The sequence below is a fragment of the Indicator indicator genome, chromosome 30, assembly GCF_027791375.1.
Source record: "Indicator indicator isolate 239-I01 chromosome 30, UM_Iind_1.1, whole genome shotgun sequence".
Classification (NCBI taxonomy): Eukaryota; Metazoa; Chordata; class Aves; order Piciformes; family Indicatoridae; genus Indicator; species Indicator indicator.
In genome coordinates, this window is record NC_072039.1 from 6,152,971 (window position 1) to 6,179,276 (window position 26,306).

At 43.3% G+C, this 26,306-nt stretch overlaps 1 protein-coding gene across 2 annotated transcripts in view; it reads left to right on the plus strand.

Moving 5' to 3' along the window:
- Nucleotides 1-25,571, plus strand: part of TAOK1 (TAO kinase 1) — a 34,049-nt gene extending 8,478 nt beyond the window's left edge. The window contains exons 4-19 of one of the 2 annotated variants that reach the window (XM_054394469.1): nt 167-212; nt 1,103-1,199; nt 1,991-2,104; nt 2,876-2,967; nt 5,582-5,675; nt 7,084-7,165; nt 9,095-9,262; nt 10,216-10,419; nt 11,651-11,785; nt 12,367-12,603; nt 13,331-13,459; nt 15,037-15,240; nt 15,735-15,974; nt 19,808-20,020; nt 21,090-21,272; nt 25,084-25,571. In XM_054394469.1, coding sequence (XP_054250444.1) covers nt 167-212; nt 1,103-1,199; nt 1,991-2,104; nt 2,876-2,967; nt 5,582-5,675; nt 7,084-7,165; nt 9,095-9,262; nt 10,216-10,419; nt 11,651-11,785; nt 12,367-12,603; nt 13,331-13,459; nt 15,037-15,240; nt 15,735-15,974; nt 19,808-20,020; nt 21,090-21,272; nt 25,084-25,545 — 2,700 coding nt within the window. In that variant the 3' untranslated portion in view covers nt 25,546-25,571. The remainder of the gene's footprint in view (nt 1-166; nt 213-1,102; nt 1,200-1,990; nt 2,105-2,875; nt 2,968-5,581; nt 5,676-7,083; nt 7,166-9,094; nt 9,263-10,215; nt 10,420-11,650; nt 11,786-12,366; nt 12,604-13,330; nt 13,460-15,036; nt 15,241-15,734; nt 15,975-19,807; nt 20,021-21,089; nt 21,273-25,083) is intronic. The other variant, XM_054394470.1, reaches the window with a different exon arrangement.
- Nucleotides 25,572-26,306: the final 735 nt, after the last annotated feature.

The window sequence follows — 26,306 nt, forward strand, 5'->3', positions numbered from 1 at the left end:
GCAGTGATCTATGTGACAGTGCTGGGCTGGGGCTGATGTTCCAAGGAATGCTGGGTTGGTCTGCAGTGCCTACACCAGGGATCATTCCTAAATTTCTCCACAGAAGTCTACAAAACATTTACTGATAGAGATTTTCTAACAAATATTTTGTTTTCTTCCCATGCAGCTCGTTATGGAATATTGTTTAGGATCAGCATCAGACTTACTAGAAGGTATGTCACACATGTTTGTTTGATTGAAAGTGTAGTACTGAAGTAGGAAGTTACAGCATCACTGAATTGTCTTTGAGCATACAATTTTGTCTGGGGGCAGTGTGTGTGAACAGGTGCAGTTTTTCAAATCCTCACATGGCTGTAATGGTTTTTCTGTGGAATATTGCCTTTCCTAGGTGCTCACTTTCTCCTTCATGTTATTTTGAAGTTGTCAGGCAGCTATTTGTTTTCTTCTGAGTTTTAGGTTCTCCTGTAATGACAGTTCAAGATTTATTTCTGGGAACGCTTGCTGTTGCTCCTAATGCTCACTATCAACTGAAAGCCTGTTGTCTAAAATAGCATTGCAACATCATTAGGGTTTTACTTGATGAGGTCTTTTGTTCAAATGGTCATTTTTTCCGTCAAGCTTCTTGAAGTGAACTTTCTTTGATGTATGTGTGGCCAGTAAGTTGTTTATTGCCTTTGCTTGCCAGAAGCATTTCAGGACAAAAGGCTGAGCTGTCAGAGAGTCGTCTGTATTGCTGCAGTTTATTCATGTGTGAATTGCCATAAAGTTCCAGGGTTTGGGGCTTAGCTTCATTAATGGAAAAGTGAATTTTGAGTCTCAGCTAGGTATTTGGGAGAATGGTCACAGAACTGACAGGAATGTAATTTCTGGTTGCACAGTAGTCTCTTTCTGCCAGTAAATAGCTGCCGGTTTACAGTTAGATTACATCTGATTATAGAATGTATGCTGTGAACTATTTTTACATTTGCTATTCATACTGAACCTGGTAAAAATGAACTTTTAGTATTTTCTTTCTGTTTGCCTTGTTAACAATACTCACTTACATGCTGCAAGCTACACTGCATTTTTTAATATTGAATTTCAAATAAATTTTTTCCTTAAGTTCATAAAAAGCCATTGCAAGAAGTGGAAATAGCAGCAATTACCCATGGTGCTCTCCAGGGATTAGCATACTTGCATTCTCACAATATGATCCATAGGTAAGTGGTTATACTTTTGCTGTCTCACACACAGGTAATTTATTTTGTTGACTGTATCCCCTTCATCCCAAATTTAATATTTATAAGCAGAGATTTTCTTTTTGTGGTGGCATTGTGCTCCCAAACTGGTGATATATTGAGGTCAAATACTGCAAATACAGCAAGCTGTATCTCTTCTCATGCACTGTCTCTTACAGCTGGTGTTCAGAGTTTCTGCAGAAAGACTTTGAATCTGCTAAGCTTTTCAATACCTGTTACAATCCTGGTTGTTCCCTGAAGCAGTCAGTAGCAAGGCAGGCTTGAGCTCACCTCAATAGCTTGCTGTGACTGCAAGGAAAAGCTTGCTGGGGCTGGGGAGCAGTGACACTTGAAAAATGAGCTTGAGATGAACACAGATGTTGAGAAGCACACAGTGCATATGGGATGCAAATGTTCTCTGTGTTTAAAGTACCTGCTGCATTTTAGCAGGATGAAGGATTTGAATTGTTACATTATTAGGACTTTTGGAAAAAATCTTCATAAAGGACATAGTTGGCTCAGAGATTTTTGCTGAACTGTGTGTGGAGCTCATCCAGGTGTGCCATTTTAAACTGTTTTTTAAGACAAAGCAGATTCCATGAAGCAAGGGCCGTGCTAAGCAGTTAACCTACAGGTTAAAGATGTTATACTTGAAAGAACTGTGGGTGATGTGCAGCTTGAACACTTGAATACTGGCTGATTTTGGTAGTCTGTCCAATAGAAGGTTTTCCTTTTGGAGAGGAATACTACTGACACTTGTGTTCTATAACCAGAGATATCAAGGCAGGAAACATCTTGCTGACAGAGCCAGGACAGGTGAAACTTGCTGACTTTGGGTCTGCTTCTATAGCATCTCCTGCCAACTCATTTGTGGGGACGCCATATTGGTAAGCCAAAAGCTTTACTCACTTCTGGCTTCGTGAAGCAAAAGGATCATTTTGGAGGATATTTAATATACTTACGCTTTGCTGGAACTAGCTCTGTAACCTTCCAGTTGTGATGGTGGTAAAATGTACTTTGCAAAAAAAAAAAACGAAAAGATTAAGCAGTAAGCAGTCTCTGACTTCAAGAAATCATGAATCCCTATATTTGTCATTCACAAAAAGTAATAAAAGTATTTTTTTGTTCAGCTTACTCTCGGTGGTAGAGGTGGGATTGAATCACCTGTAGTGTATATACCTCAGTGGTTTTAACAATTGGTATGTTCTCACCCCATCTAGTTGTTGAAATAACTGAAGTGTTTTTTCTTCCATAGGAAATGCCAGGTTCATTGAACAAAACCCTTTGCAGATCCCTTGTATGCTTTTGGTCTCTTACACCTAATTTGTGGTGTTTACACTACTGCATGCTATAGTTACTACACCAGAGATGACAAGCCAGCTAAACTACTGGAAATATGGGTGGGCAAGAAAGGGATGATCCTCATAAATGGAGAGCTGGGCAGAGCACAGGACAACATCACACAGCCTTCCTGCAGGCCTCTACTAGTGTGTGTGCCTGGCCTTTGTCCCCACAATGCCATGTTCATGCCTGGTACCCTGGGGAATGATTGGTTTATAGTAGCTGAAATCAGTGAAGCAGCCAGTTTCATTGAGGTACTGATGGTGATAATGTGTTCCATCACCCAGAATTTTATGAGCACAAATTTCCTATTTTAGGATGGCCCCAGAAGTGATTTTAGCCATGGATGAAGGGCAGTACGATGGCAAAGTAGATGTTTGGTCTCTTGGAATTACCTGTATTGAATTAGGTAAGTTATTTTCTTTGGAAAATTACAAAATATAGTTATTTAATGTCTAGAACTTATTCAGCTGAATTATAGTGCAGAAGATCTTTGCTTCCTTCCTTGTCTTGATTTTAAAAAAAAGAGCTAAGCGTGCTCTCTGAAATTCAAGACCAAGTCTCCAATTTGATATTTATTGAACTGGTGTTTTCATTACCCAGAGAGAAAGAGTTATATAGACACAGAAAATAGCCAAGCTATGCCACTGAAGGTGTTTGTGTTCTGTGGGAGAGGCAGTTAACTTTTGAACTGAAGAGCAACCTGTTTGCTGACAGCTTTAGAAATAAACCATTCAAAGTACAGGTGTGAAAACATATTTAATGATACAAGTGGATATGGTTTGCATGAGAATTTGAGATATTCTTAACAAGTCTTGCAATAATGAAGTTTTTTGGATAAGTGGACAACTTCAAAGCTTTATTCAGTGTATGCTGTCACTTGGGAATAGATTTGGCTGGGGAAAAAAAAATCTCTTTTAAAGAAAGTATTTTTAAAGAAAAATCTATGGAACAATCCAGTTTTGAGTTAGTAACCTCTAAATCATACTCAAAAGAAACGATGGCATTGCCATTAGAACAGAGTCCTTAAAGCAGAATGCCAATTTAAAAGGGCTCTGTTAGCATGGCATTCTATTTATACTGAACCTGTAATTTTTTCTGGCAACAAAAATCCCCTCCCTGAAGCACAGCACCATGCACAGCACTGTTCAGGCTTCAGTCAGACCCAGCTCTCTAGAAGCACTTAGCTGTAAGTTTTTTCTCAGGATGGTGAGGTTCAGTGCTGCTCGTTGCACCTGAGGCTGTCCTACCATCCTTGTCAGATCTCATTGCTTGTACTCCAACCCAGCCTCAGTGGAGGAGCAGCCCAGCTGGGCAGCAAGAGCTCCCAGGAACACACTAATCCATGTGAACTGCACAGTTTAGTTCAGAATGCTGTCTGGCATTCCAAACTGTCAACTTCATTTTCTTCCAGGATGTGAAATAGATTCTTTCTGCAGAGCAGAGATTTTTTTTTTTTTTTTTGGATGCCAATATAAAGCAAGTTGAAGGGGTGTGACTGTCATGACAAAACCCTGCCCTGAGTGGAGTAGGGAGTCTTGGCTGGCTGCAGTGCTCCAGGAATGCAGTGAGCTCATGGCCACCACACCCCCGGGTGCCTTCCCGCATGCTGCGTTTTTGCAATGTGAAGCGTTAGGCTTAGTCTACAGCTTCTAGCGTGGTGGGAGGTGAGACTAGGTCAGGACAGTAAAGCATTGTAGGCTGGGTTGGTGTGGTTATCTCACTTGGGTTGGTTCGAATAAGCATGAGGAGAAAGCAGAGAAATGAGATGTCTAGTAGTCTTCTCAGATTGTCATGTAGTCTTAGAAACGGCCACGTTGAGGGCTCAGTATTTCCCAAAGATTTCTATTTTAGTTAGGTGAGCTAAAAAAACCCAAAACCTAGGGAGGGCAGTCAGTTGAAACAGTTTAAGGGGTCATTTAAATACTTCAATGGATAATCAGCCTGATCCTCCATAGCAACAGCTGGTTATCTGAGGGATTAGAGAAGGTAAGGTGCTACCTTTGAGGAAAGGCTTAACTCCTCAATTCTGAGGAATTTGTAGGGTTTAGTCCATCCTGTGATAGTGACAAGTGAACTGTGATCTCTGATGCATTGCTTACTGCTACTGTTCAACTCAAAAATGAAAAGCAGACTAAGAAAACTAGTATTTTTACCTTGTTTGGGGGTTTGTGTTTGTTTGGTTTGGGGGTTTTGGTTGTTTTGGTTTTGTTTTGTTTTTTTCAGGAAGGAAAGGTTTTTTTGTTGCATTCTCCCTCATGTAAGAACGTCCTTGTGGCCTGACCAGCTTTCTGGAATGTTTATGGCAAGGCTGAGCTTTATAGGTTTACCCCATAAACATTCTGATGAAGCTTCAGTTTTGTTGTCACAGTGAGATCATCTCCTTCCTCATTAAGCTTTCATGCTGTGTCAGTCTGTAAGAGTAACACAAGCTTGAAAGGGAGAAAAGAGCCAAAGAGAATGCAACTCTCAAAATAGTATAAAGAGTTGGCCTGTTGCTGACTTCCTGCCCATGTGCTTAGTCAGTTAAGTGTGATTTGGTGGTTCTTGTAACAAGCTTTTTCTTCATCACTGCTGTCCTGCTAGAATTAAGTATTTGTTAGCTTTTTAGCAACTGTAGCTTAAAAAAAAAAAACAATGGGGGGGAGGGTGATGAAACCAAGAATGCTTAGTGGCTAAACACCAAGTATAGAGCTTACTGTTAGCTTACTCCTATTTTAGTACATTAAAATGAGTCAGAGAACTCAACTATGATAAACCACGTAATTTAAAAGCTTGAGAGGACAAGGCATTTGATCTTCAAAGTGCTTTCATCTTCTGCAATGGTATAGGACATATGCCAACATATCTGTCTGATTGCAGGGTAGGGTTGGTTTGGGGTTCCACGTTCAGGCAACAGTGATTCTGCTGATGTGGTTTTCTTTTTAAAGGGATGTAAAGTGAAGAAGAGAAAAAAAAATAAAAAAAAGAGCAAACCCATGAGACTATCTCCCTATATAAAAACTATTTTCTTTTGTGTGTAGCGGAAAGGAAGCCTCCTTTGTTTAATATGAACGCAATGAGTGCCTTATATCACATAGCGCAGAATGAATCCCCTACACTACAGTCTAATGAATGGTGAGTATTACTGAGGGAGGAATGTGGCAGGGAATTGCTGTAAATGGAGTGCTTTGTCATGCTGAGTTCTTGAAATGGCTGGATTCCTGTTGGGAGGATGTGAGCTCCAAGGTTCTCATGAGGTTTGCTATACACTTTATATACAAAATTGGCTGACTATTAAACATGCATTTTAGACTCTAGAACCTAGCAGAAACAGGACATGCTGCTGAAAGAACATATGGTCCTGTTAAAAAAGAAGAGTAAACTTTTGAAGCTCCAAGGCTAGCCAAAAGTGTGGAGTTTAGTGTTTTTTAATCACAGACCACACTGTCAGTTCCTGAATCTTGTTTCGTTGAAGCATTGCTTTGCAAGATGGAGACACCGCTTGTGCGGCATCTGTTGCATGAACTTCAGAACAGCAAAGCTTAGTAGTCACATTTTGTGCCTCACAGCTTCAGCAACTCTCTTTTCAAACAGCAAACATACTAAACTGATTTCAGAAGTTAAAAACTCCCTAACTGTGCTTTTTCTGAGCCTTAGACCTAGGCCTCTAACAAAATACGTTGTGCTATATTTTTATTTTTTTTCTCTACTTTGGAGATTTTCCTGGCTAGGCTCTTTCACACCCTAGTACTTGACAAAACATGCAAGTCATTTTATGTGTTGTTTTTTGTTTGTTTGGGGTTTTTTTTGGACCAAACCCCACAATAATTTAATTTACTGAAAAACTGCAGTAGCAAAACCCTCATTACATGATGGCAGGGGTGGGAATGGTGGGAGAGGAAAGAAATAAGACCTGCACAATTGATGTGCTGCTGGTTTCAAGGTATAATCCTGCCTGTCTGAAAATTGTGTTCTGAGGAAAAAAAAGCAAAATACAGAATTTTGGCTTGTTCAGAGAGAGATTTTACTAACGAAATCACAACTTTAAGTCTTATTTGGGACAGAATAGTGTAGAAGTTGTGTCTGAGGAGCCAAAAGCATCTCAGGAGTTGTATGTAATATACTTGAGGATGGAACACCTGTGCACAGGGGTGGGGATGGGGCAGGTACTCTGATTAGACCTGATTAGAGTTTGTGCAATATAGAATTTGACAAGGTTGATGTTCACACTGAGATATGTGGGTTTCCGCCTTTGTACAGAACTTTTCTTCCTCTTGAATTGCCCCAGATTTCTGCATTGTTAGGCTGAAGCATTTTGTTTGGAAGCTGAGGTTAAAGGGATCTGCCTGCTAATAGCAGTGGGCTTTGGCTTGACTAGGGATGTCAGAGGCTGTAGTGTGAAGTTCTGGGTCTGTGTCATTTCTCCCCACTCTTTCTACCAGCAGTGCCCAAATATGAATGTCTTGATGTTTTAAAGAGCTTTGGACATTAAACTGGGTAGTTAACTCAGATGTTTGGGTTTCTTTCACTTTCCTTGCCACAGGTCTGATTATTTTCGAAACTTCGTAGATTCTTGTCTCCAGAAAATCCCTCAAGACAGGCCTACATCAGAGGAGCTTCTGAAGGTTGGTTTGCTTTTCCTTTTTTGTTTACCATGTGATGTTATGAAGAGGCCACTCTTCTGTCTCACCTACCATACTAGATCTTAGTTAAGCTCCCTCTGCCCATTATCCTGAACCCCTTAGAGCTGAGGGTGCTGTGGAGTGCACTGAGCTGCTGGCCTGAACTTTACTGCCCTTTGGCCGTGTCTCAGGCAGTTCCACCCCAGCAAGTGACACTGGATGGCCATCAACTTGTCTAGAGTTTCAGTTTCTTAAGCTCAGTCTATCCTTCCAGTGATTACAATTAATCCTGACAGAGCTGCCATGCATTAGTTAACAAATACCATTCCTTCCTTCCTTCTTTATTCTATGCTATATATACCCCTTAAGGCTTTTATCCTCTTCCATCACCTATGTGCTTTACACATAGAGTTGAAATTCACTGTTCTAATGGTGTCCCTAGGGAAAAGGGGGGCAGAAGAAAGCAGGTTTTCTTCCCCATACTTTTCTTTGACATGAATAAGCCTCAGCTGGCTTCAGGTTTTCTCCTGCTTTGTTTTTTAGGCTGTTGTTTTTTTTTTTTTTTTTTCCCTCCAGTTGTGCTCCTGTATGCTGCAGATACTCAGTTTTCCTGGCTCTAGTCTGGAAACAAAGCCAGTGTGGTAGATTGTTGCAAAAAGCTGACGTGTTCCTAAGTGAGCACAACTTGCACAGAAGTTAGGTGTTAGAGCTGTTTTATTCTAAGCGTGACTTTGATGGATTTCCTTTGTGGCACCAGTTGGCATTCTGAATTTTGCTAATTTGTCATTCTCTTTGCAGTGCTCATGACATTATTATGGGGGATTTTAATCCTGGCCATGTTTGTGCTAAAAAGCAAAATCAGTTTCTTCATTCCCTGCCCCCCCCCCTCTATATTACATCACTGGGAAATGGATGCTATTTATGAAGGATTTATCATCACCTTTCTGCATGTTTTTATTTAAATGCTTCTGAGGACTTTACCCTCTTGAAGAGCTGTGTATTCTGAAAGTGAATGCAATTATCCAGTGAAGGTTTTGGTGTGGGTGTGTAGTCCTGCCATTTCAGAATTCCCCAGATTGGTTATATTTTGAGCAATGCACTGTAACTGAAGAGAACATTGATGGCAATGAAACGTTTGTGAATGTATTCCTTCCATATCTGTAGTCTGAAACAGCTGCACACCACTTTGCAGGGACAGGTAGGGAATGTGACACGTTGAAAATGGCAATGCAGTTCTCCTAAGGAACAAAATGAAGCTAGTGGTGGCGTTAATAATGACTCATGCTTGCACAGCACACTTCTTCTGGAGACTGCAAAAGGTGCTTCTGACATACATAGGCAGAACTTGTTTTACCTATTGGCAAAATGCAGCCACCTTTGCAGTGAAATGCAGTGAATGCTGCCAAAAAAAGAGTGGAGCATGGCTGACTGTTCACAGCCTATTCTATGACTCAGAGCTGTGTGCCATATATTTGATCCTCAAGCTTTTCTAAACAAGGAAAAGGGTGTTATAGTGAGAATTAGCCAATGAGTTAATTAACATTTGGTTAAAGATGCTTAACCAGTCTAACACCTTTAGCTTTTATGTTATTTGTTGCTCTTTCCCCTCTAAACCACAAGTAGATAATGTCTCTAAATACCCCAGCATCCAAAGAAGTCTAGGTTTAAACCAAGTCCATTTTCATGGTACATGGAAATACCATTTCTGATTTGGTTACATCTTTCCTTTTTGGTGGATGTTTCCCATCAGAAAACAGTCATTCTAAAATCTGGATTTTGAAGGCTAAAAATAGTGCCAGTGTAAGCTGTGATGGTATTCTCCTCCTGTGCAGGGAAGAGGGCTAATAAACCCAAGTAGAGCTCATAATTGCACCTTCAAAACATGTGCACTGGAGGCCTAGGAGATCACTCACCTGTTTGTGTGTCCAACAGCACATGTTCGTTCTTCGGGAGCGGCCTGAAACAGTGTTAATAGACTTGATTCAGAGAACAAAGGATGCAGTGAGAGAATTGGACAACCTGCAGTATCGGAAAATGAAGAAGCTCCTCTTCCAGGAGGCACACAATGGCCCTGCAGTTGAAACACAGGAGGAGGAGGAGGTGAGAGAAACTTTGGGTTTCGTCACTGAACCAGAGAATGACGCTGTCATTTAAATAACCACGACTCAGATGCTGCTAAACGAATGGGGGCTGTTTACACACCTGGCTGGAAACTCGTGTCTTCCTCCCCATGCTTGGAATAAAGCCACCTTAAGGCACAAGCAAGGACAAACAGGGTAGATGCCTGGTGCTGGCAAGAGGCTGTGCCATGTGTTCATGCTTGAACAGTTAGCTTGCAGTCCTGTAAATCCTAGCTCTCTTTGCCTGCTTATAAGGCTTCATGAGGACTCTTTCAGCCACTGCAGTTAACCTCTATTTGACCACATGTACACAGCATTTGATAGTCCCCTACTTTTATCTGGAAAATACTGTTCTGAGTCATAAGACACAGAAATTTTTATCTGGTTGTGGGGGTGTTTTTTGCCTTAGTTTTTTCCCCTCTTTTTGGGGGGGTTTTCTTTGAGTATTTTTTGTTTGTGGTTTGTTTTCGTTGTTAGTTTCATTTCTTTGCTTGTAAAAAGGGGAAAAGAAGTCATTAAGGAAATTAATTTGGTTTTTAGGTGTTGCACACTGCAGTCACCACACAGAAATCAAGACTCTGTATTGCAGCTCCCTCATGTACAGAGGTGCAGGGTCCCAGCACTTAGATGATGCTGATGTCAGAACAGTTTCTGGTGACACGCAGTTGCTGATACGTGATAGTGTTCAGCTTGTTGACAGGCTCACTGTTGAAAAGAATCTGACATCAGCCAGTTCATCTTGACAAGGTTGATTCTTTCTCTCCCCAGCATCCCACCAGAGAAATGTTTCATGGTAATGCCTGGAGGGAGGGAACTGCCATGACGTGGCAGGTAGATGCCTTTAGATAGGAATAGAATGAACATTTCACTTGGTAATGTCCATAGATACAACTGTGATGGATTTGGAGTTTCCTAATAATTCCTTTCTCCTAGGAACAAGATCATGGTGTTGGCAGGACAGGAACAGTGAACAGTGTCGGAAGTAATCAGTCCATTCCTAGTATGTCTATCAGTGCCAGTAGCCAAAGCAGTAGTGTTAACAGTCTTCCAGATGCCTCGGATGATAAGAGTGAGCTGGATATGATGGAGGGAGACCACACCGTGATGTCAAACAGCTCTGTCATTCATTTAAAGCCGGTAAGCAGTGGAGTTTTGCTGGATGGCTCTGAAGCTGTAAAATGGGAGAGGATTTAGTTGGCACCTTAAAGTCAGATGCTTCTCATCCGAAGTCATTAGCTCCAGGTTCTAATTACGTGCTCCAAATATATTAACTTGGACTGGAAGGTTTGGAAGGTTGCTGTAATAATCCTTTATTTCTGTCAATTTTCAGAAATTACTAATCAAATTGTTTCAAAAGCAGTTTGCTTTACCATGAGGAGCTGGAAGGGGAGGTTGTCAATAGGTTTATTTAGTGGATACCCTTAATTTTTAGAGCACTGCTTCATGGGACAAAAGGATGAGAGAGTTACCCCTTTTTACCTCCTGGTTAGTGAATTCTTAAATACAGGACCCACAGCAGCAGCTGAAATGTGTTCCTGAAGCACCCAGCTTCCCAGCACTTAATTTGAGTATTTGGTTAATGAACAAAGATGCATGGAAAAAGAAACACAGCACTCTGGCCATGGCAGGCTGTGAAGCCACTTCCCCTGCTTTACCTCTAGGTGATGAAGGATAAGCTGGGGAGCATCCCTCCAAGCCATGCAGCTCTTGCTGTGGAGGGGTTATCACACCTTTTCTCAAAGCAGTAGCATTTCCCTGGCTAATGATAGGTGTGGTTGGAGTGTTTTTGTTCTTTGCCCAGATATGCAGCAGACACTCAGGTATTTCCTCGGGGAGTTAATTAGTGTATCATATCTAACTCCTAATCGCGCTGCGATGAATGACAAACTCAAACTAAGAATGTGGAATACACCACGACAAATTTTTCAATTTGCTTTGAGGTATTTCTGTAGTGGGTGTAATGAAAACCTTCCTCTGTCTTTCAGGGTTACAAAGATGCTGTTTTCTTCTTTCAGACTTGATAGCATCTACTTACAGCTTTTCTGTTTTGTTGCAGTAAATCGTTTAACTCAGTTTTCCATCCTTCATTTCTTTTTCTCATTTTCAGCTTTAATTAGTAATTTTCCTCTTAGTAATGAAAATGCACAATGAAGTTTCCAAAAGCAAAGATCCTAGATCAGAGTTCTTGTTGCCAGTACATTCCTTCATCCAACGTATTGGCAGGAGGATCTTTCAGGGCTGATGAATGTAAAATGGTTTTTTTCTTCCTTTTTAAATATCTTTCGAACCAGGCCAAAATAAAACTCTTTAGTAACACTTATTCTCTCACGTTAATTATTATTCTCTTATGTTAATATTTGCTGATAAGGAGGAAGAAAACTACAGAGAGGAATCAGATCCTCGAACAAGGGCATCAGAACCCCAGTCTCCTCCCCAAGTATCTCGCCACAAGTCTCATTATCGCAACCGAGAGCACTTTGCTACTATACGCACAGCATCACTGGTAGGTTGGGGTTTGTCTGGATGAAGTCGTATAGGAAGGGATGTCTTCGAATATGGAGCCCTGTGAAACCCCTCAGATCTGTTAGGATTTTGTCAGAGTGTGAGCTGTCCTCATTGACTGAGATATGATCACAAAAATAGTTTAATGTAAAGTTAGTAAAAGCTTCAGCGCAGCACCTGGGCAAATGTAATGTGTGAATATCTGATAATTTCAAAACTAATGTGCTAAGTAGAATGTAGGAAACCATTTACAATAATAAGCTGGCTTTTATGTATTTTCATGTGCATGTTATGTACATTTGTGTGTGTGTCTCTATACACCCTCATGGCAGTGGGCTAAAAAGACATTTAGTACCAGCTTTCTAACAATTGTAGAGTTTTTCTGCTGGAGCCCATGTGAGCTTATCTTCTACAGCAGAATTCAGTTTTTAATCTGCTCTGCTGCCATTAGGATGTGTGCTTTTTCTTTGCAACAGAATCATATTTCTGTACTGAATAGTTTTTCTTTTGTGGTTTGAAGACTGCCAAAAAGCAGATTAAGAGGCATTAACTTCCTTTGGCCCGATGTGGTTATCTTCCTAGGTGACAAGGCAAATGCAGGAACATGAACAAGACTCTGAACTCCGAGAGCAGATGTCTGGCTATAAACGCATGAGACGGCAACACCAGAAGCAGCTGATGGCATTAGAGAATAAACTGAAGGCAGAGATGGATGAGCATCGCCTCAGGTTGGACAAAGATCTGGAAACCCAGCGTAACAATTTTGCTGCAGAAATGGAAAAGCTAATTAAAAAGCACCAAGCGGCCATGGAAAAAGAGGTAGGAGATTATTAAGGTTTAGCAATCCAGGCTGTATTTGTTAATTACATTGAATTGTCCACTACATCGTAGCCTCTTACATGACTGGCTAATTGCTAGTTAGAAGGCACTAATAGATACCTCCTTACATTAAGGGCTTTATGTAACTAGAGGAAAAATATATCCCTGGCCACAGTGTGTTGTACTAAATGGTAGTAAGTGACCCCAGAAAAAAATACTGTAAAGGTTTTCCTTGCTTTATCATGGATACGCTGTTGGTTACTGACTGCCATCAAGTGTTACGAAGGCAGGTTAGCCTGCAAGATGCCAGCTACACTGAAATATTCACCATCTAGTTGCTTATGGATATGGGGGGTTGTGCTTTTAAATAATAGATAACAAAGTGGTGCCGCCTACAGCAACTATTATTGATTCATTGTTCACCTCGGATCTCTCTGTGGAGGGCTAAGGAGATGGTTTATCATGAGGTGTGACTTTGTTAGGCAAGAATAGCTGAACAATAGGATTGAGGAAATGAGGTGCTGAAAAAGGATTCCTTCTGGGTGCATTGGTGGGGATGGGGTGGGCTGAAAAGAGAGTGAGGGCAAGTTCCTGAGACTCACCCTCATTCAGAGTGATGGTGAGCATTATGGTGACTGTACCATCAGTTCCCAGTCTTGGGGCTGAAATGGAGCATCAGCTGTAATCCGCTGGGACTCAAAACGATTTGCTGCTGGATTTGCTGTAGGCTAAAGTGATGGCCAATGAAGAAAAGAAGTTTCAACAGCATATTCAGGCCCAGCAGAAAAAAGAATTGAACAGTTTCCTGGAGTCCCAGAAGAGAGAATATAAACTCCGTAAAGAGCAGCTGAAAGAGGTAACCCTCCTGGTAATGACAAATGTGAATGTAGTACAGTGTACAATACAGGGTTAGAGAGCTGAAGTGCCACTGTGCAGAAGAAATTTTGTGCTGGACTGCAGCAGGTTCTGCACTTCATGAGCAGAGTCCTATCCATACTGTATTTGTTTCATATCTTTGACCTTAGAGAGCTTATTTATGTATTGGCACCTATAAATTTATCTTGCAAAAATACAAACTTCTTCATTCTTCACTCTTGCTTTTCAGCCAGAGACATGCAAATTTGGCAGTCCTAAGGAATGAAACCGGATTATTTAAGACAGGTCATGAGCATTTTTCTCATACCTTGTTGCTGCAGATACTGACCACACACTGCAGCAACCTAGTGAAGTCTCATCACTTGAATGATATTTCTGTAGCAGCAGCAAGGATGACCTGCAGATACATTTTTAAAGGAAAATAGCTGTAAACCACTAATTTTAATGGAGAAAGCTGTGTAATAGTTTAATAATCACTGTGTTATGGTGAAAATCATGACCTTTGTGAAACGCAGAGAAACTGTAAACCCAAACTTTCTGATTCTTTTTGTAGAGTAGTTGAAACTGTAACCGCTATAAATAATTTTTTTTGAAAGAACCGTTTAGTGCTCAACTATCAACTTGTACGATACAACTTTGGAACTTGCTCCAAAGGGGAGTATTCCCAAACATGACGTTTCCCAGGAGAAAACAAAGCTGAAGAGCAGCAGAGCCAAGAAAGATCTAACAAACTATAGTATCGTGGACTCTTTGTAACAACATAAAATCTTTTCCTAAGTGGGCAGTAGATCACAGAGCACCAGGACACAGAGCTGAAATACAGAGGAGTTCTGTCTCTGGCTGAACAGTGTCACAATGAGTCCAGTCACTATATGGGCATCTCTGGTCTGCAGTTCAAGCAATCAGTCTTTTGCCAAAGATGCTTAAAGCTCTGAATTTAATACAAGCATTGGAACTGTGACCTTAAATTGTACCTTTGAACTTCTTCATTATTGTTTTTCTAAGTTATGGTATCTGAGTGAGTGGCTCTGCCTTAATGAGTTACTCATAAAATCTGTGTTTGGATCAAGCAAGACAAAATTTTTCAGATGTTTCATGTGGTTGGAGTTTTGTTTGAACAACAGGATGACAACACTTCCCTTCTTTTCTCAGTCCTTTGGGAGCCTGTAAAAACACGTGCCAGGCACTATGGCAGGACCTCCACATGTCTTTGTTTTCAGTGGCAAAGCATCATTTTTATGTTTTAAGCTAATATATACGTCTGGAAGCTGTGGATGTGAACCAGCATTTTGGCCACTTAAAATGGCCAATGTGACAAAAAATAAGAAGAAAAAAGGTTGTATTTACATTTTTCTCCACTGTGAATTATCTCCTGGTGTTCCCTTATTTAGGTGGTTAGGTGGTATGGTGCATTTTGCAAGGGCTGGCACGGTACTTGCCATGAGAAGACAAGGTGAACAGCTTTGAAACCTGCTTTATTAGGCAGGTCCGTTCAGTTGTTCATAGCCAAGGAACTTAGTGTGACTGTTCCACAATTAATTACCTTGCTGTTATCAGGAGCTGAATGAAAACCAGAGCACTCCAAAGAAGGAGAAGCAGGAGTGGCTCTCTAAACAGAAGGAGAACATACAGCATTTCCAGGCAGAGGAAGAAGCCAACTTACTGAGGCGTCAGAGGCAGTACTTGGAGCTGGAGTGTCGCCGCTTTAAGAGACGGATGCTCCTTGGCCGCCATAATCTGGAGCAGGACCTGGTTCGAGAGGTAAGAGATAAGACCTGAAATGGATCTCCCAGGACCACCTGCAATCCAACTCCAACCTTACTGAAGTGGTAATTACCACATCTAAAGTGTTTTGGTAAAGTGATGGTCCCATACGTTTTGTGGTGCCATCTGGTAATCCCTGTGGTGTTCAGACGATCATGTGGAGTCAGATGGGTAGGTTGGTGCCCTATTGTTGGAGAACCGTTGGATCCGAACAGTCACAGACACAACAGTTGCAGTCCCTTACAGAAAATGCTTACTGTGGATCCCATTGGGCATCTAGAACAGGAAGAAGAAAAATGAAATGAGGAAGGAAAAGTTACGGTGGTGGTGCTGTCTGCTTCTGATAAGACATAGAAAGAAACTTTATGCTCTATCCTCAGATGCCTTGGAAAGAGAGAAATGTCCTTGTGAGCAAAGTGAAACGTCGTGTTGGGAATGGAAACCCAAGTAAGTACAAAGACTCTTAATAATTCCCTCTGTCCTCCTCTTAGGAGTTAAACAAAAGGCAGACACAGAAGGACCTGGAGCACGCCATGCTGCTGCGTCAGCACGAGTCCATGCAGGAGCTGGAGTTCCGCCATCTCAGTACCATCCAGAAGATGCGCTGTGAGCTGATCCGACTGCAGCACCAGACCGAGCTCACCAACCAGCTGGAGTACAACAAGCGCCGTGAGCGGGAGCTGAGGCGTAAGCACGTTATGGAGGTCCGGCAGCAGCCCAAGAGCCTGAAGGTACTAAGTGATGGAGGAGCTCTGAGCACGAGCTGGTGGTGGTGGTGGTGGAAGAGTGGTGCATTACAGCTTGGTTCTCACTTGCAGTGTGTACTGGTCCGAGGTCTTCCGCAGGTCGTTCATTTGAAGAGGTGGCTCATTCTGTCATGAGCTTGGCTAGCTGCCAGGGTGCAGCTGCAGCCCTACAGGCACCATGGGTGTGACCCATAGCTGTGGTTGCAGTGCTGCAGGGTGTTGTAGGCAGGCCATAGCAGCACCGCTCCCTCATTTTATACCAATGGTTCTTTACTTTTTACTTACTTTTTACAGAAGCTCTTTACTATGAGAGTGGTGAGACACTAAAATGGGTTGCTGAGAGAAGGTTGGATGAGGCTTTTGAGCAACCTGGCCTAGTGAAAGGTGTCCCTGCCCACGGCAGAGGGGTTGGGACTAGATGATCTTTAAGGTCCCTTCCAACTCGAACCATTCTATGATTTTCTTTTAAAAGCTATTCTCAGCAGCGTGCCTGCCTTTTTGTGGTAGTTTAAAATATATTTAATCTTTGCAGTGACCGTTTTTCCCCTCCTCCACCATTTTTTGATTCTCTTCTACCCCTATATACAAGAATAAACCCTATTTTTTTCTGTAATGAAGCAATGTCATTTAAAAAACAAACCAGAAAAGCTTCATGTTGTTTTGTGCATCAAAATGTACTGCTCTGTCAGTCTTGGCTAGCTCACCTTGTTATTGTTTTTATATTAAGGCTGGTATGTAGCAAGCATGGGGGCAATAGCCAACTGCAATGTCCTCAGGAAGCTCCTAGCACTGATCTTTGCTGTGTGGTTCTCTCATGGGTTTCTCATGCTGCCCTTGTAACTGCTGTGGTGGCTGACCAGAACCATAGGTCCTCTGTAATTGAGGCTCTTAGTGTTTTCATTGGGAGCCTTTGCTTTCTCCAGAGAAGTCCAGTGGTTTATTCTGAAGTGTCTGACAGGGGAGGATAAGGCCTTTCACAAAAATGCCTGGGACATTTCCTTTGAGGAGGCAGACTTCTTCTCTCCACCCAGTCTTCAGCTGTGCCAGTAACAAAATGAGTGTATGGCATACTGAGCATGGGATTTCTTTGTTGTTCTAGGTCTTTCCTCTTTGTGATATTTCCTATCTGACTTAGTTTTCACCACCTGCAAGTGATCTTCTTACAGAGAAAATAACTGACTTGACAACAGAACTTCAGCAAATAAAAGCTAAACACCTGATTTGTCAATATTAGAATAATATTAAATGGTGAAAACCTGGCTTGTGAGAACAAGGGACCATCTGATGGCTGTTGAGGATCTCCAAGGATATAGTGTATAAATAGCTGATGACTTCACAAGGAAGCTGCACTGCACTCTGAGCTGCATAAAACTGAAGCAGCTGCATTAGGTTGATCCTTCTGAGATTAGCATGAATGAGTTCTGCCTCCCCAAGGTGCAAACAAGAGTGGGCAGTGTCCCCCTTCTCATTCCCTGCTGGCGGTCGGGACAGCAGGATCCACAGACTCTCTGGGTTGCGGGGGCTTGGCTGCCCCTTAGCCCTGTGGACTCTTTGACCTCTTTCCTTTTGCAGTGGGGTCAAGGCAGGAGTGTTTTGCAGGGAGCATGGAAAGCCTGCACTTTCTTTGCATGGCTGTTCTGCGATTAGTGAAGGATTTCAGGCTTGAGCTGTCAATCCAGCACCTTTGCGTACACACAGTGCTAATAATGCAGCCTGCTGGACAACCGTTGGGTTTGTAGCACAATCCCCTATTTATCAAGACTGTTCCCTGGTATTAACTCTTCTCTAGCTTCTGAGTAATGCAGGCAAGTATTCTCAATTGAATAGATAATTTGCCTTTTTGTTCAGTTTCTCTCTCTCCAGCAACGTTCTCCCTCGAGGGCATGTGTTTCAGGCTTTCCCTTTGTTATTTAGTGAGGTCCTTTGTCCTCAAAGCAGGTTTTTTAACGGTCAGTGTCTGCTGTCACTATTACAGCACCAGAAGGACTGATAACTAGAATTCACCCTTCAGTGAAAACGGCTCTGTTATTATTTCGAGTGTGTTAATTGTGATGCAAATACCCTCTTGCTGGTATTTCACAATACTAGGTCAAAATGATCTTGTCAGGAGTCTGACTGGAAATCTTACCCCTCCCTTCTGTTTCCTGTTGTTGAAGCCTTTGGATTGGAAGCCTGTAAACAGTCGGATGTCCAAGCAAGACTTCACAGAAAGTGAGGACAAAATAGATTGCCAGTGTTTTGCTGTGACCAGGTCCTGACAAGAATGTGTAACCTGCTGACACTTGCCTTAAGGGCAGGGAGAAACAATCTTAAAGGTTTCCTGAAGAGAAATAGCTCCTTGTGAATTTAGAAAGGGTGAAAGTGATGTGTTCCTCTCCATGATACCTGTTTTGGCTTGAATGAAACCCATCCTTTTTCTGGTTTCTGCATCAGGTTAGCAAAGTGGAATTGTCAATTTATGCAGCAAAACACACTGATGGCTGAACTGGGCTGGGGACATTGTCTGATCCCACTACATCTTTTAGGTAGCTGCAAGTGCTGTGCTTGCCACCTACCCTGCTGAGCCTTGAGCTAGTGCCAGGAGCTGACTGGAGATATGCACATGTATCTGCTTGCTGCTTCCCAGAGCTATTCCATCTTAATAGAGGAACAGGAATCTGATCCCCATACACTGTTCCTGCTCCCAGTGCTTCAGGATTTGACCATAATGGCTGACAGTGAGAATGACCCATAGAGCATACTGACTGCCCTGATGGGGTGGGTTTAGGGATTTCTTTCTTTGGTTGTTATTTTCTTATTGTGAAGAACTTGACAGTTAACCAGCATCACTCATCACTTGTGGAGTTTGCTTAGTTAGAAGTATCCTTGCCAGCCCAGCTGTTGAAAGATACAGGGAACTCCAGACCATCTCCTTTTCAGAGTATTAGAACACTTAGTAGATGTTAACCTTCACAAGCTGCTCTGAAGGCAGCAGTTAAGGCAAGTTAAAGAAAAAAAGAGAATTATTTTTGTCAAGGTCATAGAGCAAAGTTTGGTCCAGGTGTCTTTTCCAGAATTGATGTCTCCCATCCCTGAGTGCAGTCAGAAAGTTGTGTCTCTAAACAATACAGAGATCCTAGCAAATGCAAAGAAAAGACTCAAGTCTCCAGTAGGCCTCCATCAGAAGGGGGAAATTTGCCAGACTAGCACAGTACTGATGTTGCTTGTGACACACGTCTTCAAGAATCTAATCTTTACCAACCATCCAACCAGTTTTTAGTATCATTATGAAATCCAGGCCCTTACTGTCGAGGGTTAGAATGCATCTTATCTTCATCAAACCCTCAGTGGAAAAAGCATTGTTCTTTTTCCCTGTCCCTTCCCATGCACCAGATCTGCTTCTTTCCATAACATGAAATGCCGTTCATATGTATGTGCCATACAAGCACAGCCACGTGTAAGTATGGCTTTTGGTGCTAATAAATATTGGTCCTGTCCCTCAAGAACTTTTCTTGAAAAGCAACACCCAGGACTGGATCCAGTCCAGTGACAAATGTGAGGCTCTTTGTGCAGAGGCAGCTGTATTTAGGCTGGAGCTTTGTTATAAAAGTGTCTGTATTGTAATTGTTTCGCGCAGTGGCAGTGTCAAAGCAGCTGCAGCAGCAGTCATTGCCTCTTGTGTATTTTGCTTCCCTCCTTACACTGTAGATGTTAATATACATTTGTGGATTCTTGAACTCATATCCTTAATGTAATCCCAAATATCCATTTGAGTGGATATTTCTCCCATTTGAAACATGCTGGTTTTTTCTTTGTTTGTGTCCCCTCCATCTTTCCAGTCAAAAGAACTACAGATAAAGAAGCAGTTTCAGGATACATGCAAGATCCAAACCAGACAGTACAAAGCACTGAGAAACCATCTGCTGGAGACCACGCCAAAGAGTGAACATAAAGCTGTCCTCAAACGGCTCAAGGAGGAGCAGACCCGGAAGCTGGCTATCCTGGCTGAGCAGTATGATCACAGCATTAATGAAATGCTCTCTACACAAGCTGTGAGTCGCCTCCGAGGGACCCAGGGTTCCTCAGCCAAATAGGGATGTTTGCATTTTAGCTGATCTGTATCCTGACAGCAGGCTGGCTGCTTCCTTGCTACATGCACCATACCCTGCACAGTCATTCCTCTGTGTTCAAAAAGCAGCTTTCAAACGCAGAGGAAAGAGGTATTACCCCCTTCAGGCAGGTGGAAGTTGAAGCTGCTGTTGCAGAGATGCAAAGCGATGCATCTGTGTGGCCAGAGGTCTGCTTTTGCATGAGGTTTGACAACATAAACATCCCTGTTAGAGCACTGTCAAATAATGTGCAGCTTGCTGTCTGAAGTCATTTAGGTTTTGATTTGTTGATACCAACCAAAGTATGTTCCACTGGTGGAAGATGCTCATTGAGTTGTGGAGGAGTCCAGGGTTTTGACTGTAAATCTGTAATAACATAAAAGTGTTGCAAAAGTTCTGTGATTCCTTCTTTAAGGAATGACCACATGACCAGTGCCTTGAGTCCTTGCTGCAACTGAGTGTGCAGTTTGCTTTGCATTTCTTGCATATTGTGTCCTGCTCACATCACTCCATATAAATTTGACGGTGAGGCAGGGTAGCTGGCTGCTCTTATCTATGGGAAGGTGAAAAGCTCAGTATTGTATTGCTTTTAGGTTTATGCCATTATTGTCTTTTGCCCAAAATCCTTCACTGGCAGGGATATGGACTTAAGTCTCCTGTGTACAGGTAATTGGTTAATCCAGTTGAACAGAGCAAGAGATCTTCTCTTTGCCTCTAGCAAAAGGCGAGCTGTGGATATTAGCACCTCCAGCAGTCTGTCTCTGCAATATGGGTTGTGGTTCCTGAGGCGCCACTGCTCATCAGCATCACTTGGATCAGTGCTGTGGGCTTACTGTCACCAGTCTTTGTCACTGTAGGTCCTCTGTTCAGTGAAATGAAGTACAATAGAGACCAATTGTATTGCTAAGAAAACAAAGTCCTATCCCGTTCTCTCCCCTTCCCACAGTCCTCCCCCGGAGTGTCATGAGTGGTTACCCCATAGTGAAACATCTCTATTGTCTGTCTTTCCCAGCTGCGTTTGGATGAAGCACAGGAAGCGGAGTGCCAGGTTTTGAAGATGCAGCTGCAGCAAGAATTGGAGCTGCTGAATGCATATCAGAGTAAAATCAAGATGCAGGCAGAAGCCCAGCATGATCGGGAGCTGCGTGATCTTGAACAGAGGGTATCCCTCCGCCGGGCCCTCCTTGAGCAGAAGGTAAAATGGGCATGTGAGCATCATTGGCACACTCCAGATTTCATATCTTAAATTGCACTGTGCTACCGAGCTAGAGAAATGGCTTTTACCTTGCTGTATATAGTAAACACAGGTCGTTTGGGCATTTGCCTCTCTGGGATAATAGCTCAGTGACACATAGCCTAAACTTTCTGCCAGCTCAGCCATCCTTTGTGAGCAGCTTCTGGCTGGGATGGAGCTGCTTGAAGTGTGCCAGAGGGAGTCCTGCTTCTCAAGGCAGAAGGGAAAGGGAGCTGTTCTTTCTGTCTCTGAGTTTGCAGATCAGCTTCCCCAGCTCCTTAGTGGACAGGCAATAACAATTTAAAGGGGTAGACTTTGGGAATTCACACAGTATCAGTAGTAGATATCTTTGGAGAGGGGGGGGAAAAAGGTAAAATGTATTTGAGACCCTGTGGTTTATGGTAATATTATTTTACTGCAGATCTCCTCCATTTGTCAGTCTGTGGAGACCAGGCTGGAGTTTCCCTATGAAATGATACTTGTTCTGGAAATGAGCATGACCTTGGGCAAACTGAAGGCACCAGATTCCCAGGCATGGGTGACCTGCTGCTCCTCAGATTTCAGCTTGTAACTGGCTGTGTGTGTTAGGTGCTGCTGGCTGAAGTGTGCTGTTCTGTGCGGTGCCAGACTGTGTGTATGAGATGTGAGTGGCCTACACAAACCAGGGCAGGGTGATGTGCCAGTGAAAGGAAATGCACCATCAGCCTTCCCCCTGCAGGTTTTCTCCCCTTTGAGTTGCCCTGTGGGTGCCAGCCACCACCATTCACGCAACAGTTCCCAACTTGACTGAGCAGTGATTATTAAATTAGGGCAATTACTCCGTGGCCTCGAGGTTTTTTTACACTTAACTTCTCCCAGAGGCTAACAGATGGATGCTGACCTGATGGAGGGCCTTCCTCAGAATAAAACTGCTCCACCTCATGGTCAGAGGAGGACGCATCTCTGAGCAGCCAACCCAGCCCTGTTGTGCTTTCATCTCCTGCGAGTAGACATGAACCTCTGAAAGGAGCAGAATTTGTGCAGACAGAGCTCCCGTGTGGTGCTCTTGTGTTGAGCTTTACACCCCACCACTGCTTATTTTGCTGCTGTCCAGAAGAAGACAGCTCCCAGCACAGCCCTGCCTTTGAGTGTCTATCTATGCTGGGTGTGCATTGCCCTCTGGTGGCATCATTTGCCAAGAGCTCTGGGAAGAAGTGTGCCACAGCAAACCAGCTACTGGTCATTCCTTCTGTCTGTGGGCACAGCATCTACTGCACTGCATGTAGTGCTTTGTTAGAAGTTGCAGTGGGGTCGGTGACTTAAGGAAACACTTCAACCAATAATAAGGTCATATAAGTCTTTCATCGTGGACTGGGTTTGAGGTTTCTGCATGTAGAAAGCCTCTGTGAAACATTTGGCATCAGTAATGGTGATAGGCTCAGTAGTGCTGCTTCACAGAGAGGACAAAAATGGTAAAAATAGGACCTAGCATAATAATATTTTATGTGCATGTCCTTGCATTACCTTAGAACAGCAAAGAATTACGGCACTTCAACTCCATAGGTTGATTTAGCAATACAAGTCCTAGCAAAGTCCATAAATTGATGTTGCAAACCTTAGCTGTGACATTGCAAGTCACAAAGCCATGGACCAACAATGAGACTGTGTCTCAGCAGAGTTACAGTTATATAGCAGCAGCTCAAGGTGCAAAGGTGCCCTTCTTTTGCAAGGGTATTTTTGGAGAGGAAGGTTGTTTTGTTTTTGTAAGAATTAAGAGTTGTGAGTATTGTGGTGCAGGTCTCTTAGTGATGTCAGCTGGTGTTTGCTTACCTATACTAACTGAGGCTGGCAGCCAGGGAAAGGGCAGGTGTGTGCATGAGCTGAATGTCTGAATTTATGTGCACAAATATACACATAGCCTGTGGCAAAGTCAGTTCCTGATGTTCAGTAATAAACTAGATTCCAGAAGTTGGTGTGTGCCTAGGACTCTGCCTCCTCCACAGCACAGTGCTCTTTATTATTGATGGTGCCCATCACCATGGTAACTTGCCAGAGCATAGAGCATACATGGCTGAGTTGGACTGAGGAGGGAGCAGCCAACCCCAGCAATGTGCGGTCTTGAAGTGCCAGTGACTGAGGCACTGTACAAGTTATACCCTGGTGCTGTATTGTTTGTGTCACACCAGTAACAAGCATGTTCCAAGAGTGTCTTTAGAAGACTTCAGATTTACTCATTTCCTTTCCCACATGCTTCATCTTCAGAATTCTGCATCCTGAGGTCGTTTCTAAGTGATGTCATTTCAATGCAGTGTGTAAGGCTTGTTGTTCTGTGAGGCTCAGTTGCACCAAGTCCTGTGGGCGCTACACTGTCACAGACAGAAAACTTTGAGCAGCTGGACATGCTGAAGACATTGGAAAAGGAGGATTCTGCTTAGATAGCAGGACTGGAAAAAAACAAGTGGAGCGTTGTAGAGCTAATGTTAGAGAAGGCACTCATCGTCCTCTTCTGCCTTTCCCAAGACAGCTGACTGCTGTGGGGCTTTCAGCAGAGTGAGCAAGGCTGCTCTGTGGAGAGTCAGCCTCACTCACCTAGCACTAAGAAACACACAAGTGGAGAAGGCTGTCTCTGAAAGCCCCAAATGGCTCAGGAGATGACTCATGCTGGAGCAGATTGTTTCCTAAATTCCAGATGAAATCACTTTGCATATTGCCTGACTAAGGCAGGAGATTGCTTACAAGAACAATGCTGTGCCCAGTACCTTCAGCACAGACCAAGATAACACCTCTTGGCCATGTTGCTGCTGACTGCAGGGGAGATGCCAGTGAGCTATGCTAAAAGTCTTGGCTGCTGCTTTTCACCCATTTGGTCTTTTCCACGGAGGCCAAAAGTAGCTTTTTCAGTGCTGGCAAGAAGATAATGGACTGATTCTTTGGTTTTCCACCTGACTGCAAAGATTTCAATATGAAAGGTTTTTTATCCCTGTCTGATGGGTGTCTGGAGGCCGTAGCCCCATGTCATCTGTACTTGCAGAGCTGATCTCAGTGCCCCTACCAGAGTACTGTTGGAAACTGATTTGGAGCAGTTACGGGGAAGAAATTGGAGTTGCTAGCTTGCATATCATCTAGCTAATAATCTACTCTACAATTCAAACATCCCTGCCTACTCCACACCCTGGAGAAAGTATCAGGGTAATGAAACATGAGAAACCAGTGTAGGAATGGGGTAGATAGGAGATAAACATGAGCTAAGAAAACCTGGCCAGTGAACATTGGAGAGGAAACTGAATGTGGGCTTGTACATTGAATCCTGGAGGAAATAACAGCAGTCTTCATCAGATTCAGCTACAGTGAAGGTCACAACAAGCTGTGTTGGCAGTTATCTGACTGTATAGGCACCATGCCTAGCTGTATCCAAAGGTCCTTTCCTAGTAGGCTTTTATGGAAGCTGTAGACTGCACTGCATCTTAAAAGATTAACCTCTGTGAAGCTGTTAGTGTCACTGCAGACATTGGATTCACATCTCTAAAACTTCTGTGTTCACCTGGGAGCAGGGACCAAGGCCCTGCAGCTGGTATTCACCATGCCCTGGTGTGTGCAGTTCTATGGGACATAGCCTTTTACATTCAGAACAGATTGTGTGTCAGCAGACATCTGATCTAGATCCAGCCTCGTGTAGAAGCGCAGGGAGAAGGTTCCTCACTAGCTTGCTGTTATAAGTGCTTCAGAGACTTGAGGCCAAGCATATAAAGGAGTCCTGTTACTACACACTGTCTCTTCTTTGTTTCCTTCCCAGATTGAGGAGGAGATGCTGGCTTTGCAGAACGAGCGTACTGAACGGATACGAAGCCTGCTGGAGCGCCAAGCTCGCGAGATCGAAGCCTTTGACTCAGAAAGCATGAGGCTAGGTTTTAGTAACATGGTTCTTTCTAATCTCTCCCCCGAGGCGTTCAGCCACAGCTACCCGGGAGCTTCTGGCTGGTCCCACAATCCTACTGGGGGTGCAGGACCTCACTGGGGTCATCCCATGGGTGGCCCACCACAAGCTTGGGGCCATCCAATGCAAGGTGGACCCCAGCCATGGGGTCACCCCTCGGGGCCCATGCAGGGGGTACCTCGAAGTAGTGCTATAGGGGTCCGCAACAGCCCCCAGGCTCTGAGGCGGACAGCTTCTGGGGGACGGACGGAGCAGGGCATGAGCAGGAGCACAAGTGTTACTTCACAAATATCCAATGGTTCACACATGTCTTATACATAACTTAAACAATAACTGAGGGTGGCAATTCCACTGGAGCTGTCTGCCAACAGAAACTGCCTACAGACACCAGCCCAGCAGCCTCCTCAGTGCGGTGCTGACGTGTGGAAGCTGGGTGCACATGGAATATTGTATTCATTTTGTAAAGCATTACATTTTGTGTTTACTAACTGGGATGTCATAGTATTTGGCTGCAGGGTTTGGGGGGGGGGGGTGGTTGTTGTTTTCTTTTTGTTGTTGATGGTGTTTTTGTTTTGGGTTTTTTTTTGTTTGTTTGTTTGTTTTTTTTTTACTTTTTGGAGGGGTCTTGGGAGGACGTCTGAGAAATATATGCAATTAGTCAGAAGAGTTGACTGGTGGTTGTCACACTGACAGGACAGAAGGGGCTCAGGCTGCCCTCGTCGTGCCATCTGTAGGAAAGTCTGAGAGAGAATGGAGACCTCCTCCCATGTCCATAAATTTCGATCTGCCACCCTGTAAAAACCAGGCGAGCTGCCTTTAAACCAACATCCAGGGGAGGAACAGCTGGATCTTCTGTTCCATTTTTATTGGTCATTAAATTGGATACATTTCTAGGGTATTGCCTCTGGCAGGAGGCATTTTCAAAGACTTGTAGGTGTTCAAGAAGGGTGAGAAGAGAGGCTAAGAGACACCAGGGCTCAGCTTGGCCCTTCTACCCAAGTTCCCGCTCTGTGTCGTGTAAGAAGTTTCGTTCTCTTAGGAGGCACTGGTCAGCATCCCGAGAACTGTGTAGGTAAACCTGT